Source organism: Haplochromis burtoni, unplaced genomic scaffold (assembly GCF_018398535.1).
Source record: "Haplochromis burtoni strain Fernald_Lab_line unplaced genomic scaffold, NCSU_Asbu1 Contig_164, whole genome shotgun sequence".
NCBI classification, from domain to species: domain Eukaryota; kingdom Metazoa; phylum Chordata; class Actinopteri; order Cichliformes; family Cichlidae; genus Haplochromis; species Haplochromis burtoni.
In genome coordinates this window covers 343,701-364,141 of record NW_024582525.1, presented here as the reverse complement: position 1 = coordinate 364,141, position 20,441 = coordinate 343,701, and the positions used below count along the sequence as shown (strand labels likewise).

General features: G+C 41.8%; 1 protein-coding gene across 3 annotated transcripts in view; it reads right to left on the bottom strand.

Annotated features, from left to right (window-relative positions):
• The window catches only part of iqsec3b (IQ motif and Sec7 domain ArfGEF 3b), a 34,377-nt gene that overhangs the window by 12,315 nt on the left and 1,621 nt on the right, over window positions 1–20,441 (bottom strand). For all 3 annotated transcript variants that reach the window (XR_006054933.1, XM_014337043.2, XM_005933073.3), the window contains exons 2-7: window positions 15,685–15,759; window positions 11,079–11,196; window positions 9,612–10,046; window positions 7,876–8,603; window positions 6,935–7,096; window positions 4,810–4,932 (exon numbers count right to left, since the gene is read on the bottom strand). Coding sequence is in view for 2 of the 3 variants with exons in the window: in XM_014337043.2 (XP_014192529.1) it covers window positions 4,810–4,932; window positions 6,935–7,096; window positions 7,876–8,603; window positions 9,612–10,046; window positions 11,079–11,196; window positions 15,685–15,759 (1,641 nt within the window). In the remaining variant the exon portion in view is untranslated. The remainder of the gene's footprint in view (window positions 1–4,809; window positions 4,933–6,934; window positions 7,097–7,875; window positions 8,604–9,611; window positions 10,047–11,078; window positions 11,197–15,684; window positions 15,760–20,441) is intronic.

The window sequence follows — 20,441 nt, the reverse complement described above, 5'->3', positions numbered from 1 at the left end:
TGGGCCATTTCAGTGGCGGGAGGCTTTTATCTTTGCAGTCAGGCACGATGCAGACACGGAGAGGGGCTGCTCTGCTCTAGAGGACTATGCACTTGGAAGAGCGTATGCAATCAAGAGGTCACATCTGAGACCGGTGCAACCAGAAAGCCATTTCTCACATTCCAAACCAGAACTGAAGTCAGAGGACTCAGTGAGTATCAATCACGCTGTACAGTTCAGAAGAAATGCCTTTGTTTGAGAGAGACTAGATCCTGCTCGTCTCAAACTCCCTTGCAGATAGAACAGGCACCCGCACATAGATACAAAACCACAGACTCACAGATGAATCTGTATCAGCAGACTTGCCAACTGCTGCAAAAAATTAATCAAAGACTGAATTCAAGGCAAGCTCTGCTGTATCTGTGAGCGTATGCATGCAAATGGGCATGAGCATGGATGTGAAAGTGCATATGTGTGCATGTTTTCTCAGTGAGTGAGCAAACAGTTGACTAAATCGGTAGTGGTAAGCATGAGTGTGTATTTGTGTTTCATTCACACATTTTCAACCACACATCTCCGTCTTATGTAACCAGTTTATTTCAACACTAGCTCTGATCGCTTATCTTCATATCTGCATATAAAAGTTGCATGCCAGCTGGCACAAATACCACTTTGTATAAAAGAACTGCTTTCGACAAGAGTACAACACGCTTCAAACAGATGACATAACAAGTGTTACGTAACAGATATGGTAGTGGATGTCTGGCAGTCCCGATAAAGCCCGCTCATTTCTGACCTAAACTCCCAGCTCCAGAAAGTGTGGTCTCAGATCACTGATGACTTTATAATCTGCACCCAGAGGCTCAGTATGTATGATTGAGTGTTTCTGTGATTAACTGATGACCGCAGTGGGTGTTCTGATTGGCCCTCAAATCAGAATCAGCGAGGGGAAGTGTCATGACTGCTCCCTTTCCTCTCTTCCCTCACCACCTCTTGTTTGGAATAAGAACACTTTTCTTAATGGACAGGCCGGGGATTCTGTACTTTTCACATTATCTAAAATCTAGAATCTAAAAAACGTCTCAATCCAAAATAAATAAATAAATAAATAAGTGGTGCTTGCTGTCAGTGTAGCCAAACCCCTCATAAACAGTAGTGTCTTAATCAGTGTCATAGACATGCAGTGTTTCCCTAGATGTGTTAAAGACACTTTGATCAAGCCACATTTTTGCACTGGATCAAATGTTCCTTCACTTACAATCGTGGGCATTAATTCAACAGTGAGTCATCTTATGTTAACTGTACTATTTTTTCTACTTACAATATGATATTTTTCATTGAGGTGATGTTAATTTGTATAAATAATTAAAGACAAACAGAAAAGAAGGCGTACGTTTAAATTACAAACTGAAAAACACAAATCAAAAAAATTGATTACTCATCTCATTTCCAGGTTAACTGAATAACACACCCACAAATTACCCTGTAAAAACCGGAACTGACTCAGCTCTGTCCTTGGTTGTGTCTCGTGCAACATGAGGTTAGAAATATTACCCCTCACAGCAGAGCATCCGGTTAGAGCTTTTCTTTGAAAAATGCTGCCTAGAACACTCTTTAAAGGATGCTCTAAATCTCAGGAGTCACTTCTGTATTAAATGAATATTAAAATCTTTTCAATGGGGTCAAGATCATGTGTATGTGCTCTGAACCAGAACACTATTTATGGAAAACTCTTCTTCAAAAATGCCCAAACAGTACATACAAGACAGGAATGGTTTCGAAGAAGAAAACCACTGTCGACAACATGGCACAAAAACAGCAAAACTGATAAAATAACATCAATGAATTCTAGCACATTCTTTGGTTAAAAGAAAAGCAAAATAAATGCATTTGTCAGATTAGATGATACAGATAGATCCTGCATGCTTGCCGTCAATAAGGCAAGAAATACCACAGTGGCTGAAGAGCACCAACAGTGAAACATGGATGTAGGCGTAGGCTGATATGGGAATGCATGAGTGCACAAGCTTGTAGGGGAGATGACATTTACAGATGGCTCTATGAATGCATCTTTATATACCCAAAGACTGAAAGAAAAGATGACTCGCAGTCTTGAAAGGACAGGTCAGAGAAAAAACGATCAGTTTTAAAGGAAGAAGTGAATGCATGGCTATAAATATATATATATTATTTCCCTAACTTGAATGTAGGATAACTCATTTGGAATATTTTGCAAAGGATCGCAGCACAGCAAAATCCCTCCAGCAAAGAGAGCTGAAAAAAATAACTTGTGAGAAATGGCAGAACATTTCTCTACAGATTTGGGACAGAATGGTATCCTCCGTGTCCAGGAGGAATGAATCTGTCAGCACAAATGTTATACAACAGGCAGATAGAAAATATATTTTTAAAAAAAGAAAGAAAGAAAAGAAATCACTAATTGAAGTTGTACTTACTTGTTCTTGCACTGAAAGACATGCTGTATTTCTGGCATGCTTACATTAGCCATGCTAGCAGTATTGTATATCAGCAGTTTTCATGAAACTGCGCTGTTCCACAAAATAGTAATGTCAAAGTGTCTTACTGTATATTTTACAGTTTTGTACTGTCTTTCTAGAATATCATTAAATTTACATAAGTAGACTGTGATTTTACATGTCAAAGGTAAAATAACATAACATCACTGTAAATATAGTAAAACACAATTTACTTGTTTTTTTAAATATATTTTTTGTACATATGCATATTTAGATTGTAAAAATACACTCAGAAATGTATCATAATTTCACAAATATTTGTCTGTTATGTGAGAGACTGATCTGTTAAATTCAAATGTAATACTATGGAAAAATTGAAAATTAATGAGAATAATCAATAATTAAAGGAGTATTTGAATTATAATTTTGCTGAAAATTTCATGTCATCTAGGATGGATGTTGGGACACATAATAACATGACGCTAAACATCGGCCAATGAATGTGAACTAACAACCACAAGGTCGCAGGTATGGCTGCACTGTAGGAAAAAATCCTAATATAAAAGTATTTTACTGGAAAAGGCAGAATCCCATGTAAAATTAGCGCAACAAACTCTATTTTCATTACTGAAAATAACTGTATTTTCATGAGAAAGTTATTTTCTGTTATTTTACAGTAGTATTTTGGCGCCCCAGCTGCCGGAATATTACCGTTTTTTTAAGATGTTTTTTTTAACAGTGTGGTCCTCACATTTAAATTGTAATGTCGATGATGAGCCTCTGACAAAACTTGTAGTGCAGTCAGGCAGCATTTTAATCTGTCCATTATTTTGGTTTAACTCAAATACCTGCAAAACTAATGACATTCCTACCATCTGTACTTCCATCTGCTGTTTGCCTTGCGTGCTGTTTAGCAATGCAAACTGATATGGTAAACATGGTGATCATTACCTGCTAAACACCATGGTTTTGTGAACATGTTTGAATGCTGACAATAGCATTCAGCTTAAAGCAACAGGCCTGTGTGCTCTTCAATGTCTTCAGAGGGACAAACCGCCCTTGGGGCTAAGTGTCACAGAAGAAGGAGGAAACTGTATTAACAGCCATAAGGTTTGTCAGAATGAGGATGCAGAAATTTGTTGGCGGCCTACTAACAAGCTGAACATTTGTTATGGTGTGAACAGGGAAAATGACGTCTTGGTTAATGAGTTCAAAGAGGCCACTGACTCAAGCCGTGTCATGCTGGTGACAGTGTGGGCATTCCTGAGAGAAAGAGCAGTACATCAAGGGAAGGACATTAAATGTATAGAGCAATTCAAGCAATTTCTCTGTAATAGAAAACAATGAAGGGCATTTTTATTGCATTTTTAGTCCTGAGGGGACGCTTTAGATATCTTTAGGACTTATCAAGGACATGGCCAGCCAGGGGACCAAAGTTGCAGCTTTTATTTGTCTGGTTGCTTCTATCTGTTTATTGCTTCAGTTAAAGGTTAAATAGCATGATTTTAAAATAAAACTGTTTCCATCCAGGTATTTGTTAGAAGCAAAGCTAGACAGTTTGTAGGAAAGGTATAAGTGTAGTCTGCAAACTGCAGTAAGTCTAACAAGTTCCACTTGGCATTTCAAGACCTTTATCAGCAGCATACACTAGCGTGACTTCAGGGCTGGATTCAACACAAAATGAGGACAAAACCAACTGAGGCAGATCTTGGTGAGTAACAAACTTCTACATATTCATGTGTGATTTTGAATGGGATGGACACGCAACTACCCAGCATGCACCAGCAGCCTAAAAAGAAAATGATTTGGCCAGGGAAGTGTCATCTGGTGAAAAGAGAGCTGCGAAACAAAGCATCTATTCTTGTCCTGATGGAACACACGCTGATTTTGCTGCAGTGTAAATCCCTATTGTGATTGGCTGATGATCAAACACTGTTGAGTTTATTCAAAGGTTACAGGAAATCAGTGTAACTTATTAATGACACAGAGCTTTGCTGTCATCACAGCCTGTCGCAGTAAGCCAGCAAAAACAGCCGATTCTTCTATGTCTATACAGTGAGCTGATTAGTATGCCATCTTGGACGCATTCTGCTACCCCAAGGCTGCGAGATCAGAAAAAGCTTTTTGCTTCAATTTTATTCCAAAGTGTGTGTTCTTGGTTGTGTGCCATTGTTTTTCTGATTTGTATTGGTGGCCACAAGCAAAAGGCCCATTCCTGTTAAAATCTTCAGAGTGCACTACCCAGCCCTGCTCGGTCACATGATGCACTGTTTTTGTGTTGCACATTGTTAAAAATCAAAGCCAGAGCCCGTTAGTCAGTGAGGCTGGGTTGTGATCAAGCTGACAGTCTCACCTAAAGGCTTCGATGAGTCTCTCCACTTTCTGTGCTTCTCCCTGAACACGGACATGGGCCTGGAACTTTCTCAGGGCTTCGTCAAGCTCCATGCCTGAGAAATCCATCTCGTCCACAACACAGCTATAAAGAGACAGAGAGGGAGGGGGGGAAAGACAAGAAAAAAAGGCAAAATGAAGCTGGGTTTAGTTTCAGTACTTCACTGTAGTGAGAAGGTAACAGAGTGAGTGTGCGAGTGGATCTGAGACAAACTATCTGTACCCAAGTGCTGACGGCAAATCTCGTCATTACAGTCATAGTTCCATTACAGAACCACTGACCTGAATGATGCACATAGAGACAACATGCTTGCACATGCACACACATATACCCACGTGCTGTGCAAATATCAGTGGAGAAGAAAGAGTCCAAAAATAGTGGGAAAAGAGGGATGAGATGGCAAAAAATGAAAAAAAAAGAGGCAATGGGAAAGAGAGAGGTAACATGAAAGGCTGAGGACAGACTGCGGTAATGGGAGTAGTACGTACAAGATTGCGCATGTACATTTAGGTGCATGGGTGTATTTGTGTCCATACAAGTGTGTCTCTTTGAAAGAAAGTGAGGGTGTGTGCTTAAGTGTGTGTTCAGTGCAGTGACCTATTTCTACAGTCTGTACAACAACATCAGCAGAAAACCTCGCTACGCTGGTTCTCAGTCTGCAGCCTACACTGGGAGGATGCAAAAAGGGGTGAGTGTCAAAGCATTAAGCAAAAGCATGTTTTCATGGATGTCTTCCATTTCCGCAAACTGGTGCCACATGTCAAGTGAGTTTTGCGCGTACGCTCATTTATAAGGTAATTGCTTTCGAAAACCAGCTCAGTTTGAGATAGCTTTTAAAATAACTGAAGTTTGAAAGTCCAAATTTAACAGATGTTTTACTTTATTTACCTCAGTTTCTTAGCCATATAAAGCAACAGTACCATCGGACTTTGTACTATGATATATGATTGAAACTCTACTAAAGGACCTAAATGAGAATATTAGTGAGATTAGGTTTTCCTGAAAAAGAAAAAGTCTTTAAAGAGGTCCATATGGATGCAAAGTATGTATAGAAATGACTTTTCCTGTGAGAATACTGGCAAGGAGAAGAGAGATAAGCACACATGTGCAGGAGCTTTGATCATCATTAAATTGTTATCATTTGCAGACATTTCTCAAATAAGGTATCACAGTGATTTTCTGCAATATCAACAAGCAGCCAGTTTGTCCTTGAAACCTTTGTAGAGGCAGAAAAAAAAGAAACCACAAAGAACTCAGTGCCTAAAAAAGCCTCTATACAGCCTGATTCTTTCAGGTCTCCTCAAAATAGGGGCACCCTCACAAATAGCGGGGTCAGCTCCTCAGCTACATGTGAATGAGTTTGTTTTTTTCCAAGGTCAGGAAGGAATTCTAATCTTAAAGCCCGATTCAATCAGAAGTGAAACATTGTGAGCATTTACAGTTTTGCAGCAACGAAGCAATCTAAATCTGGTGAAGAGAACCGTGTAATAAGGTTTAAATTTTCAGAATGAATACTGTGTTAAGATTATTAACTCAAATTGAGAAAATTAAATAGGCAAATAGCAAAAAAAACTTTTTCACTTTATAATGAGTAAATGCTAAATAGACTGGTACTAAACACTCAAAGCTCTACGAGCCTCGTTCACCCAGTCATACAAGAACTTTTTTCTATACCTAAGCACCTCGTCTAACATTCATGGACATGTTCATACTCCCATGGATCCTTCAGGAGCAGCTTGGGGTTCGGTATCTTGCCCAAGGGTACTTCAATAGGCAGACAGCAGTAGCTGAGCTACTGACCCTACAGTTGGTAGATGACCCACTGTACCTCTTAACTCACATCCGCTCCTAAACAATGTAGCTGTAAATGTTAATAAGATCTATTGCTGTCAGTCCAGATGCTGGACTGCAGCGCAGTTTCTGTTTCACTGATCTAAGGTGCTTGACATAAGATAAGAAAAAAGTGTCAAAGTGAGTGAGAGAATATTTTAGGGGTGCCTTATCATCACCATAAAGTCAGTTATATCTTTTCCTAATCAAATAAACCTAAATGATGACTGATGACAGAGAAATGACATGAACTCACTCAAGGACATCTCTGTTGAACTGCAGTTTGCTGTTCCCCAGAAACTCCCCAATCATCTGCCGACTTAGGCCCTTCCTCTGCAGCAGAAAGTGAGCCACTCCGATGGCCGTGTCTGGGACGAAACCACGCGTAATCAGGAAGTGGATGCCTCTCTCTGGATTGCTGTCCGCACATAACAAATAGAGAAAAGCACATAGCGTTAGAGGGAATGGTGCGTGTAAGAAGTTTTGTGCATTCAAGCAGAGAGGTGTGTTGAGCTGAGCGCGAAACAAAATCTCTTACACTATATTTAAGAGAAAGGGTGCCTAATATGTGTGTGTGTGTGTGTGTGTGTGTGTGTGTGTGTGTGTGTGTGTGTGTGTGTGTGTGTGTGTGTGTGTGTGTGTGTGTGTGTGTGTGTGTGTGTGTGTGTCAGAGGAGGCACTAGGAAAAAGAGGGAAAAGAGAGGCGCATCCGTGCGCAAAAGCTGTTAGCTGTGGACTTTAGAAAGAGACCAAGTGTTACTGATGCATATGGGTTAATTTACATTAATTTGTATTAGCTAATAATAAGTGCAGTCCAACCGTGGACACTATTTATAGGAACTCTGTGGCTCTCGCATTGTTCATGACCTCCTTGACTGCCTCTAATGTTCCACTGCATTTATTCTCTTTGCATCTGTCTCTCTCTCTCTCATTCCCATCCCTGCCTTCCTCTTGATGTCTTTTTTTTGCCATGGACATCAGATCATCAGAAGATAACACTGAACAGGCAGCTCCTCCCAACAATCACAAACGCTAATGAGCAGCTGCCTAAAGCGGTTTTGCATGGCTGTTGGAGATGTGTTCGACACAAACAGCAGTAAGAGTACTTTGAACCCTGAGCCAGAGGGTGCAGAAATATTTATTATATATTTTCTGAGAGAGTGCTCGGTGTGTGTGTGTGTGTGGTGGTCTACTCACACATTGAAGAGGTTGAGTCCTATACGATAGAGGCGTTTGCGGTGTGTGTCAGTAGACAGGGTGGGTGAGCGGCAAGAGGCTGGATCCTGGCAGCGGTCCCTCGGCAGAGAGACGACCAGAGCCTGCAGGGCCTCGGGGCTCGGCCCCCCGGAGATCTGCTGGGGATGAGTGTAGTGGTACTGCTGGTACTGGGTATAAATCTGGGCAGGCTGTTGGTTAGTCTGGGCTGAGGTGGAGATGGAAGTGGAAGTAGAGGTAGAAGTGGAGGAGGATCCCAGTCTGTCTGTGCTGTTCTCCCCTTCCATTCCTCCTCCCCCTGCAGTTGGCACTGCTGAACCCCTCCTGGATCCTAGATCAACCATTTCCAGCTCTTCACTAGGCGGAGGTGCAGGAAACTCTGGCTCCTCCACTGACTGGTTGTCTCCTCCCCCAACCATTCCACTCACAGAAGTCTTCCTGCTACCTGGTTGTCCCCCACCTGCATTGCCCAAAGAGGTGGTGGTGGTTGTGGTGGTGGCAGAGGAGATGGTATAGGAGCTATTGCTGTCAATATGAACTGTAACATCCCTGAACGCCATGAGCAGCGAGCTGGCACTACGTGGCAGACAAGCACTCTCAGCAGCTGCACGAAGCGCCCCGGGGTCCATCAGCAGTCCCTTGCCCTCTCCACCCTCAGACAAGCTCCAGCCACGAAGGGCCTCATCAATTGACTGCGCCAAGGAGTGCAGCTGCAAGTATGATCACAAAAAAATATAAAAATTCACATCACAACTCGTGATTTAATCAGGTCAAGGGCCATGATTCATGTATGTAAAAGCTTATGATAGTCGCAGGGTTGCTCATTAGTGGCTTTTAGCAAGACTAGTGGAACTAAATTAACAATGACAGCAGCTGGACTACTGAGTGGGCCACTGGCATTAAGATGAAACTCATTTCTATCAAGTCACTAGAGCCAGTCAGTTTAGTTTAGCTAAGTAAGGTAAAGTGTAGATGCAAGGACACTGAGGGTCAGCTCTGTTCTTGGATAAGTAGTGCAAGATTTAAAGAGAATTTAAAGATAAGTTCAGTCAGGGTAAGAGAATATTGTCACGGAGATCAGTAGATTTATGATGGGACAGACTGATACTGACAGCGTGCCTCACGAATATGGTAAAATCTTATTTAACATGACTACACGCTCGTAGGACTCCTTGGCTTTAATGAAGTCATAATGCCATGCAGACATTTGCTGATTTGCATTAAAACACAAAGTAAGTCAGAGAATAATAAGAATGTCATCAGTTTTGCAGATGTTTCATCATAAACCTCAGTATCAGACACATTCACATCTTGACCTGAGGACATCAAAGAATGATCAAAGTTATAAAAGATCCCGAGGAGATTATGAATGTCTACACCAAATTTTCTGCCAATACATTTACTAGAAAATGACACAAAAGTCAAGACGTTGTTAAAAATGCATCTTCTGAATGATGAGGACATGGTGTATCTATCGAATTTAATAGTAATATGCTCTGCACCTGTCAAAACATTTGACTAGAGGGTTAAAGAAGTCACTGGGATTCACAGTCATGGAAAGGTCAATGTCTAAAATGTACCAAAAATTGTTATAATTCATTCAGTGGTTTTCCAGATATTTCTATCTGGAGTTTATAAAAAGTTTATAAAACATTTATAAAATCATACAGTTTTGCATTCCTACAACACAAGATTAAAACAAAAAACAAAAACCTCACTTGTTCAGAGAAGCAGTCTTCCAGTTGTGTGAGTGAGGGTCCTGGGGTTTGAGGTGTGGGTGGTGCTGGGCCTGGTCCAGGTCCTGGGCCTGAGCCTGGGGCAGGAGTTGGGGGAGGTGCCGGGGCTGACGCAGGAGACGATGGGGGCAGAGACGTGGAGCGGCAAGGGGGTGGAGGGGGGGTTTTAGAGCGTAAAGGTATCTGTCCTCCTCCAGGATGCAGAGTGTAGCTGTGTCTCTGAGCTGCGTTCCGGTTTCTGCCCGAAGGGCTGGGATGCCGTAGAGAGATCCGACGAGGAAGCTTACTTTCTGACAATGAGTTGCGGATCTTCTGGAAGTTTTTGCTGAGCTGGTACTGACGGAAGGCTGTCTGGATACGACGGGCTGCCCGCCTTGCTATGAGATGGCCTCCATACTTCTGCTCCAACTCTTCTATCTGGGAAAAGGGAGAGAGCGAGTATATTAAATTTGTTGACAGGACTCTGAGACTTTAAGACATTTCAGGAATAATACTGCAAAGCACACAAAATCTAATGAAAGATACTTATTCATCCAGCAGTAAGCAAACATGTTACAATTTTGCGCCAATGCCTGCAAAAGATCAAAAGAGCTGACTTGAATCATGAAATTCCCACTCACACCCTTCTTAAGCCTTGATTATACTTTCCACTAGTCCATGAGTCTGCTAGCACCCGCTTGGGTCTTACTTATCAGTCCACTCTTTTTAAAACTGGTGGGTGTTTGTGTTATTAGAACCAAAGTAAACATCATCTATCATCATTCAGCTGCTAATACTGGCTGAAGGGGCATGAAAAAGAGGATGGATGGGCTGTGACAAAGGTGCTGTTGAGAAAATGAATAGAAAAGTAAACACCCGCACAAGCTTATTTCTGTTCCATTTGTTGGCAGAGCAGCTCAGCTTAAAATCTCACTGTCCTCCACAATTTTTTGCCCTCTTACATTTTCGGCGAGAGGGAATCGAAGGAGAAGTGGGAGGCAGGGGGAGAAGAGACAAAAAGGGAGGGAAAAAGGAGGACAGCCACTCATTTGTGTGTGTTTCTGTGTGTACGTGGATTTGATCATACCAAAAGTACACACAGACACGCTCATATAAGTGAATCCATGCAACAGCGCTAGCAGTAACAGCGGACCCTTCAGCAGTTTCCTATGAGGAATAAAGACATCTCCAGCCGCCAGAAGCAGTTATTAGCTGTTACCATGACAACTTAGCATCGTTCATGCTCCTGTCTCTGTGGCAGTGGTATCCTGGGTGCTCTTTTTTCATGTGAACATAGACAGAAATAGATCTGAATGGGAATCTGTTTTTATTTTTTTGTCACCCAACTCTGTGTCAAGTGAGCAACCTTCACATGCACACCTTCTTGTGCAAAGACAGGTAGAGCAACCAGCTCTGCCTCAGCACCCAAAATATGCTCATGAGCCCACATACACCTGCTAAAAGACATACCTGTTTGTTTTTATTCTCCAGGGTGCTCTCGTACTCACTGGGTCCCTCCCTTTTGGTACCCTCTGTTTCCTGTCTGTCCCCAGAGGAGGTGCCATCCTCCAGGCTCAGCATCTGTCCACTGACACAGAAATAAGAGCGGAAAGATATCAGTCCTTCTGACGGAGTAAAACTCTGATGTCAGTGGCTGGTCATCAAGTATGTGAAATGTGAAGAGACTTATAAGGGGAGCAGCATGCAGATGTGTAGCTGTGGCGGCCCAGGGTGAGGTTGACTGGCTTTATGTGCCCAGTCCTATTTGGTCAGATTTGTGGCTCGAGTGCAAGTTGCAAGTGTGCAACTCTGAATATGTAACAGTGTAAAACTATGTAAAAATTATAATCTCCACCTCTTATTTGCTGTTTCAAACATAAAACTCAGCTTTTTCTTATTGTGTTCTGCAGAAAAGAAACAGCACATCAGCTGTTTGTCAATGTGATGAAAAAAAATGTTTTTAAAAATCATAATTTCTTGGACCCAAAAATGACTCATTAAATGAACAATCCACAAGCAATATTCATTTCTATCACAATAATACAACATAGAGAAAATGCACAAGTCCTCACACTATGACAAACAGTGAAAGCATTTTATTTTTCCATTAATAGCCAAAATAACCTAAATTACTATTCAGTTAATATTGATTCATTTCCCTTTAGTGTGCTGATCCAGTTGTTCCCAACCCTTTTTGCTTGTGAGCCGGTAATGTGAATCAATATCTTCTTGTGATCCATCATCGCAGGATGCATGTCTATAAACTGTGAGCAGTCAAAGACTGATTCTTTATTCTCTGACTCTCTCTTAAGGAGGTAAGAATCAGCTGTAATAGAAGTGAACGTTTTCCTATAGTCCTCAGTGGTGACTAGCTCACACTTGACCAGTAACTGGTTTATCAATAGATTGTTCCTCCTATTCAATCGGTAAATTAAAATGTTATATATAAAGCATAAATGATCACCGCTTTGCGGTTAGCTCGCACTGTAGTGTTATATAAATGGAAGATTGTTTAGTTTAGTTTAGACATGCAGCCACTCTCATATTTGCCCTCCTTATAAGTCTTCTTGATGACCATCTGACAAAATATTCAGCAATTCTCCGCTCATGCATATTTACCAAACATCTGTCCATCTCTCCAGGCCTCCTTCTATTACTATGTGAGAAGTTTGAATGTTTCTTTTTATTTGTTGATGTTCATTACATGTTGTGTACTGAGATCTGAGGGACATATTTTGTCAAGTTTGCTCAGATTTGTTCCAGAGTATTGCATGAACAGACTGACACCACCACTTCACTTCCCTTTTCCCGTCAGATCTGTCTTAATTATTTGTGGCATAGCTTCAAAAAGGTGCTGGAAACATTCCTCTGAGATTTTGGTCCATATTGACATGACAGCATCACACGCCCGTTTCAGATTCGTTGGCTGCACATCCTCTATCAGATTGAGATCCGAGGACTCTGGAGACCATTGTCATGTTGAGTTTTGTGACATGGTACATTATCCTGCTGGAATGGTAAATGGCCTGCATTTGTATAGCGCTTTTCTAGTCCCTAAGGACCCCAAAGCGCTTCACACTACATTCAGTCATTCACCCATTCACACACACATTCACACACTGGCGATGGCAGCTACATTGTAGCCTCAGCTGCCCTGGGGCGCACTGACAGAGGCGAGGCTGCCGGACACTGGCGCCACCGGGCCCTCTGACCACCACCAGGCAAACATGAGGTTAGTATCTTGCCCAAGGATATTTGGCATGCAGCCAGGAGGCAGCCTGGGATCGAACCACCGACCTTCTGATTAGTGGCTGACCTGCTCCATCCTATCCATCCTGAAGATGGATACGGTTTGGTCATAAAGGGATGGACATGGACAGCAACAATACTCAATACTGTGACATTTAAACAATGCTCAAGTGGCACTAAGAGGCTCAGTGTACCAAGAAATTATTGATTATACCATCAACAACAACCTGAACTGTTAATAAAAGGCAGGGTGGATCCAAACTTTCCTGCTGTTTATGCCAAATTTAGAGCCTACAGCCAAATATTGCAGCAGAAAATGAAACTCATCAGACCAAACAAATTTTTTTTTGTGCCAGTGTGAACAATTGTCTCCATTTTCTGTTCCAAGCTGACAGGAGAGGAGTCTGGTGTGGTCTTCTGCTGCTATAAGCCTGTCCAGAGATGCTCTTCTGCATTCTCTGAGTTACTGATGCCTCTTGTAATAATCATCTGACCTCTGATTACAACAAGGCATTTTTGTCATGGAATGTTTTCTCTTTTTCAGATCGTTTTCTGTTTTCTGACATAATCAGGCCAGTCTGGTACAAACAACCACGATGCTCAGGTTAAACTTCAGCAGGTTCTCTTGACCATGTTTACATGCATTAAATTGCTGCATTGTAATTGACTGGTTAGATAATTACTAAAACCAATAAAGTAGCAGGTGAGTATGTGTATTGATTATGAAAAGAAACTACAGGTGAAGGCATGTTTTTTTTCATACGGAGGTCAATTTTGAAATTTTGGGTTATTTTATTTCCATAAGATGTCTTTTTACAGACCAGTCATGAGAAAATGTCCAAAATACACAAACAGGCATTTTAAGACACTTTGTCTACATATTCATGGAAAATACTGTTTGGAATTTAGCAGCACCATTTCTTTATAATAATTTTTTTCTCATAGTCAAAACCAGAAACCTCCTTGAATGTGTGCGCATGATGTTGTGTGCTTGTTCACTCTTTCTTCCTCCCAGATAAGGCTTACTCTAATAATTTTTACACGAAGAGGACCAGTGCTAAACGGGACCAGGGAGAACAAAAAGCCCGCTCATGGTTAAATAATGACTGCATCACTAAATTTCCTCTTTGTTTTCTTTGATTGCTGTGAAAGCAACTATTCTGAGTACCGAGCTAAAAGTCACAGATAGGGCCAGAGACGCTCGCTCTTATCATTAAATGAGATAAAGTTAGCGAAAATAGATGGAAAAAGAGAGCGTGGGACCAGAGGAAAGAGTGCGATAGGAAAATAGAGAGGAAACAGGAAGGTTGAGACTGTGTGTTGGGGTGTGCATGCTGGAGGCTGTCTATATCAAAAACTCTATTAAAACACTGCCATGCCCCAGTGCTGCATCAGAATACATTAGAGTACATTAGAATACATTAGAGGATTTAAAAGCAAGAGTCAGCTATTAATGCATCTGGACAGCAAAAGCCTCTGTAATGATATGGGCACTATACACCCTCTCTTCCTCTCGTACACGCTCGCAAACATAGACTCCTGCCTTTTCTTTTGTGTGACAAGGTGGCAAGATTTGAACATCTGTCAAAACACATTGCTCACAGTCCCACGGAGACCTAAAGTACTGTACAGCCAGGGGAGAACTCGCTCACACGCGAAAAGGCTGAGTAAAGGAGAAAAGGCACGACAGTTTAAGCTAGAGGCAGATCTCGTGGCATCTCTTGGGAGGTTTGTGTGTTCTGATGGATTCAGCGAACATCAGCGCGTAGACGTGGGTGCAGGTTAGCAGCCACCGAGAGCACAAAACTTTGTGTAACGATGATAATAATGAGCTACGGTGTTACACATCTCCGCTACATCTCATCATCATCTCAGCTGGCTGTCCACTGCCGCTGTGCCATTAGCCCATCCAATCAGGGATATGTGGGTGTAGGAGTAAAGTCATCAGATCAGAGAGAAGAGAGGGATTCCAGACAGACAGATGGTGATATTAATAAAAGCAGAATAAGTGAGAGACTTGATAAGGAGGGATGAAATAGAAATAATTGCAGTGAGCTGATTAGAAGAGTCTTCCAACAGACAGATAAATAATGAGAAGAAATAAACAACACAGGGAGGAAAACTACGCCATAGCAGATGAAGAGACTGGAGGAAAAGAAATAGACCGGGAACGACTGGATTTAGAAACAGAGCACAGAGGATTAGAAGATGGGAGACATTCGGGAGGAGGGTGGAAAAACAGTAATCATTGAGAAACATGACAAAATCAGCTTTTCACAGTTTTAACGGCTCATTCAAAAATCCAAGTGAAATGTCATGCATTCCCACACATCCTCATACACAATACTTTCTACATACTCACAAACAACTCACATCACAAACAGACAGCACTGCCCACGCACAGTCACACGGTAAAAGTCACTACAGTAGATTCTCCAGTTACTATGGTAGTGGCGAGGGTTGCGTCAGAGTTGCCATAGGCGCTTTCATAGTGGGGATATCAGTTCGGTTACCCACACTTTCCATTTATATGCCTATGAATATGTGAGTTACCCTTGAGGCTGTCAGAGGTGTAGTTTAGTCACAGAACATTTAACTATCTTTATGAAATCCATGCACAATAGGTCTATAAATGCACCAATTCACACTCACATGTGGTTCAATAAAGAGCAATCAGGCTATCAGGGATTCTTAAAGGCCTGGGTGTTGAAGTGGCTCAGCTGGCACTAATGCACAGAGTGTATGTATGCAGACTGGATGTTTTACATTGTTGCAAGAGCACACTGTGAGAGAAAAAAAAAAGTCCATTAAAGTATCTTTGTCTTACCTGGACGAGCCAGTGGTCTCAGTCTCTGGATGCTCAGGGGCGGGGCAGCAAAACTGATGCAGCACAGTCTCGCTCCTGCAGCAGAAGAGACAGGTGAGGAAAGCAGTGGGGTGGATAGACTTGAAGGGAAAGCATGTCTTTCAGGTTGTTATTGGTTCAGTTGTTGGATTGCCTTGTGCTAATACGCTTCTCTGCGCCCATTCCCGACATCACAAAAGATCCTAAAGAAGTGCTTCTTAGATGCTGGATTATTGTAACATTGCATTACACAACTTGCCACTGATCCCGGGGTAAATACCCTATGTAGGTCAATTCAAGGCTGAGAAAGCTTAGATAGAGTGGGAGCACTTATGTGTTTGTGTATCCGGATGTGCTCGTCCTCTCCCCTCCTCTCCAATTCAGCAGATCAGTGGTGATTTAGCAGAATTCCCCTAACCCAATCTGGACAGATGGTTATTCTGGCTCTGCTTCCTGTGTTTTTCTTAAGTTCTCATTTTCATTTCTCTCTCATACATTTTGCATTTACATTCATATTTTAAGCACTTTGCTAGTCCTTTTATCTGGGGCAGATTACAACCGAGGAGAACAACGGACAAAAAAATCCCATGCATCACGTGGAAGCTGTTGCGGTTCGACCTTTTCACCTTCCGAATGCTGGACACCTTCCACTACCAGAGGCTTGAAAATTAGCATGATCATCACTGTCCATCCAGCTAAGTTTTTGTGAGGTCTTGGTGTAGTATTGGTCTTTTCATGCTGAGCTGAAAGGATTCGGCTGACAGTGAATTTCTTGGCTACGCTACAGCAAGTCTTCTGACCTGGGCGCAGCATATTGCTCATGACACAGACCCACAGTGACAGGCAGTCAGAGTCAGTGCAAGACTAGGAATGACAGTCTGAGCTATAAAAAGCTATCGTTTCACAGCAACTTCCACAGACTTAAAGGGACACTGTGGGGTTTTTTGTCTTCATTTTTTTAAAAGATGCATGGCAAAAATTATTCATATTTATTTGGTATGAATAATACTGCTTCATCTGTTGTAACACCTAAGCCCCCCAGTGACACCTCTGACACAAAGAACTGCTTTTTGTGGAATTTATAGACTAGTTATTATACCTGGATTCATCTTTTTTGGGTTTTGTTTTGCAGGTTTTGCAGTAATTTTCACACTCTTCGGTTAACAGCTTGATCCCAGGAGGTTCAAAAAATTTCCAAAACAATCACGTTAGATCTGAATATTAATTTTTCCATTGTAGTTGTTGTCTTTGTTGTGCCGTTGATCCGCTTTAAACATCAGGTAAAGCGGGGCAAAAAAGGGAATATATCAAGCTAAGAGGACTTTCTGAAATCACTGGAGCTAAAAACATAAACTACTCTGTCATACATCTGAAACAAGTAATTTTCAAACATGCTTGTCAAAGAATATTCCCTTTCCCCCTTTTTTTTAGTACACAGATAGATGTTTAATAAACAGTAACACGGTCCCCCTCTAGTTTTCCTGCAGGTTAAAACAAGTCTACACACTTGAATGAATCTTACTTTTTAACACCTGATCTACTCTATATAGCCACAAACCTTTTTGTAGTGTGAGACGTTTCCATGTTTTTAAAGTAATTTGATCTGCTTTTTATTAATTTTACACTTGATGAGGTTTTGATGCTGTAAATTGTCATTTAAAAAGCCAATTTCTTAGTATTTCTTAATCTTAGTAAGCACTCAAAATGCTTTGCATTAAAAATCTGATTCAAATCTGTTTATACTGTAGACTGTATTATTCTGCGGGTACGATGCTTTATCAGTTATGGATGAATACAGGTCGTATGTGGGATTTAGTGTCTTGCTCAAAGGCTCTTCAGTGCGTGAACTGGAGGAGCCAGGAATCGATCGCTGGCTCAACAACTGAAGGAGTTTAAACATCCCCGTAAGCCTGTAAACTACATTCCCTGTGCCATTCACCGTCTATTTTGGTTTTGGATGAGATGATGCCAAAATATACTTTGTCTAATGCACATCTGACTGACAGGTGAGCAGAAAAATGAAATTGTGTGAAAGCTCAGAGTTTATGGAAGACAGAGCTCAGTCACGGATCTTTGTCATCAAATATAAAAGAGTGTCTTTACACTAAATTGCAGGGTGAAACTATTTCTGAGGCCACAACCTCGATGAAATGGAGAGCCATATGACTGATACTGTTACCACATCAGCAATTGAAAGAAAACGTGGAACACTTTTTACATTTTGAAAAGTAAATTAATTCGCTTTCATCAAGCTTAGAAGAGGAGACGCACAGCACGAAGCCACATCTCGAGAAGAGTTTAAAGTTACGACTAGATTGCAGAGGGGTTGCTGACCATAGTATTTTTTTGTCCCAGACTACTTGCTTTGAGTCCAGTGAATTAATTAATCTGGCCGAGAAATACTACAGTGTAAAACTACAAATTTTCTTGCTTGCACTTTGGGGTTTGTACAGATTAAATAAAGCAATATGACATTTTAATTTAGGAACTTTAAAATATGCAGGGGGGTGGGTTCGCTTTTTCACTTTTATTTTTCATCTACTCCTGCTAGGCTATAGCTTCGTGTTTAATGTATCAAAATGATAAGATAAAGATCATTCATCATCTAACTCTCCAAAGGAAAGCAAATACAATATAGCCTATTTTTAACTATACTGGTTTAAATAGGAGCTGACTGTTCAGGCAGTTGTTGTAAGACCTCAACTCCCAAAGTCAACTCCAGTTTGTCCATCATGATGAGAGTTGGAAGTTTTTGTCAGGCTAATATAAAACAGTTCAGCTCTGCTCAGTTTTATTTGGTCATACAGGGAAGAAGAGGCCAGCCTGAGCAGACACACATACTCATATACACACTCGCACACAAACACTCAGCGGGTCCATCTGTGTGTACAAGGCACACACGTAACGGCCATTCGTCTGCAACAACACTTACAAAGAGAACAGGTGAATATTTTAACAGGACATGCCTCCTGCTGTTGGCCTATGTTCTCTCTGGCTCTCTCTCTTTCTCTCTCTGTGAGCTCTGTCCTCTCTCTTGCACCTCCCCTCTCCTCTTCCCTGTTTTGTAAGAGCACTTAAAACGCAATGCCTTTCATCAGCCAGTACCCAGTACAAAGTGTAAGGCGAGAGGAGCGATGGAGGAGGGTTGGCATGCAACAAGATCAGCTCCATTTGGACTCAAAAACATTACCAGTTCTTTGTATGCACATTTCATGCCGCCACAGGATAGCAAAGTGTTGTTCAGCCTTTGCATTTTTTTGCCAGACGGATAGATCATGGAGACAGCTACCTCAAATACACTCTTTTTTCTGTGTGTGTTTTACTCTCTCTTTGTACCTGTCTCAAGTTCTGTACAATGAATGTGCTTCTCTTTGCCTCCTCTTCCTCTTTTAACCCCCCTCCCATCTCTCTCAACTCCCCTCTCTTTCAGCGGTCCATTCACAGTGTCAGCCTCAAGCTCCTTCCTCTAGACACCTCCAAGGGCTCCATCAAAGACAACAACTGGGCATGCATGTCTCTCTTTCTCTTTATATCTCTCTGCCTTTCCCTCTCCTGAGAATGGCTGATTACTGTTCGCTCCATGGGCTAAGTGGGGCAGATAGAAGGCTCAGCTGGAAAGAAAGACTGAGAATGAGTGGAGGAGAGGATCCTGCCTCTCCCCCATAGGCATATCCATTGGTTTCTGCAACAATGACAATGCAAACATAAATACACTCACAGCCAATCCAATGTAGAACTCTAGTCCACATATCTCTGTTTGTCACAAAAGTCGATAGTGAGTTAAAATAAATCTTCAAATTAACTGATAGAGTGGGATGTGTGAACGAAGGCATGCCAGCACATATGCATATGCACAATCACACAACTTATACAGGTTAATTAGCTGGCAACAGGACTAATGGAGCAGAGATCTGATTTCCAGTCAGCTGCAGACAGGATGGAGCAGGGAGGTGAAAAGCTTTTCTCCTCCTCTCCTGCTTGGCTTGCCAAAAGCAAAAGTAGACATTAGGTGTTAGGCTACTGGTCTAATCCAAAAGACTTAAAATCACTGAGGGAGCAGAGGCGTAAGGTTGCATTCAAGGACATACATCAGTACCCACAGGAGCAAGAGGGCTATTTAGCCAACTGCTCTGCAGCAGCCAGCTCATCTGGGGGATGTTCTGCTCCAAGCTCTGAGCTCTTTTAATAACAAAAAATTATTGTTATTATAATTTCTTCCCCTCTTCTTAATTATAATTAAGAATCTGTGTAACACTGTTTCTTGAGCAATAAATTGTCGTTGCAGAGTAAGACGTTCAGGAACAACTTGGGGTCAACGCAGTGCAACAGGGTCCAGAGGAGCAACAGGGACTCTGCACACACACACTCGTGCACTTGGAGCTGCGACTGTAAGATGCATGATCATGTGCACTTTTGGATTAATATCACTAATGTTAATATGTGCTCCTCTGCACCTCTCATCACAACTTCATTCTGTGTTGCTCCCCTCAGTGGGGGTGGAGTCCCAGAGAGACCAATAAGGGCTCCTGCTGATAGAAAACTTATGAACAGAAAGAACACCACACACACTCTGGCAAAGAGAGAAACATGGGTCTTCCCTCATTAGGGTGATATTTTGATATTCTGTGAAGCTCTGGTGACAAGCAGGAGGCGGTACTGTGTGTGTGTGTGTGTGTGTGTGTGTGTGTGTGTGTGTGTGTGTGTGTGTGTGTGTGTGTGTGTGTGTGTGTGTGTGTGTG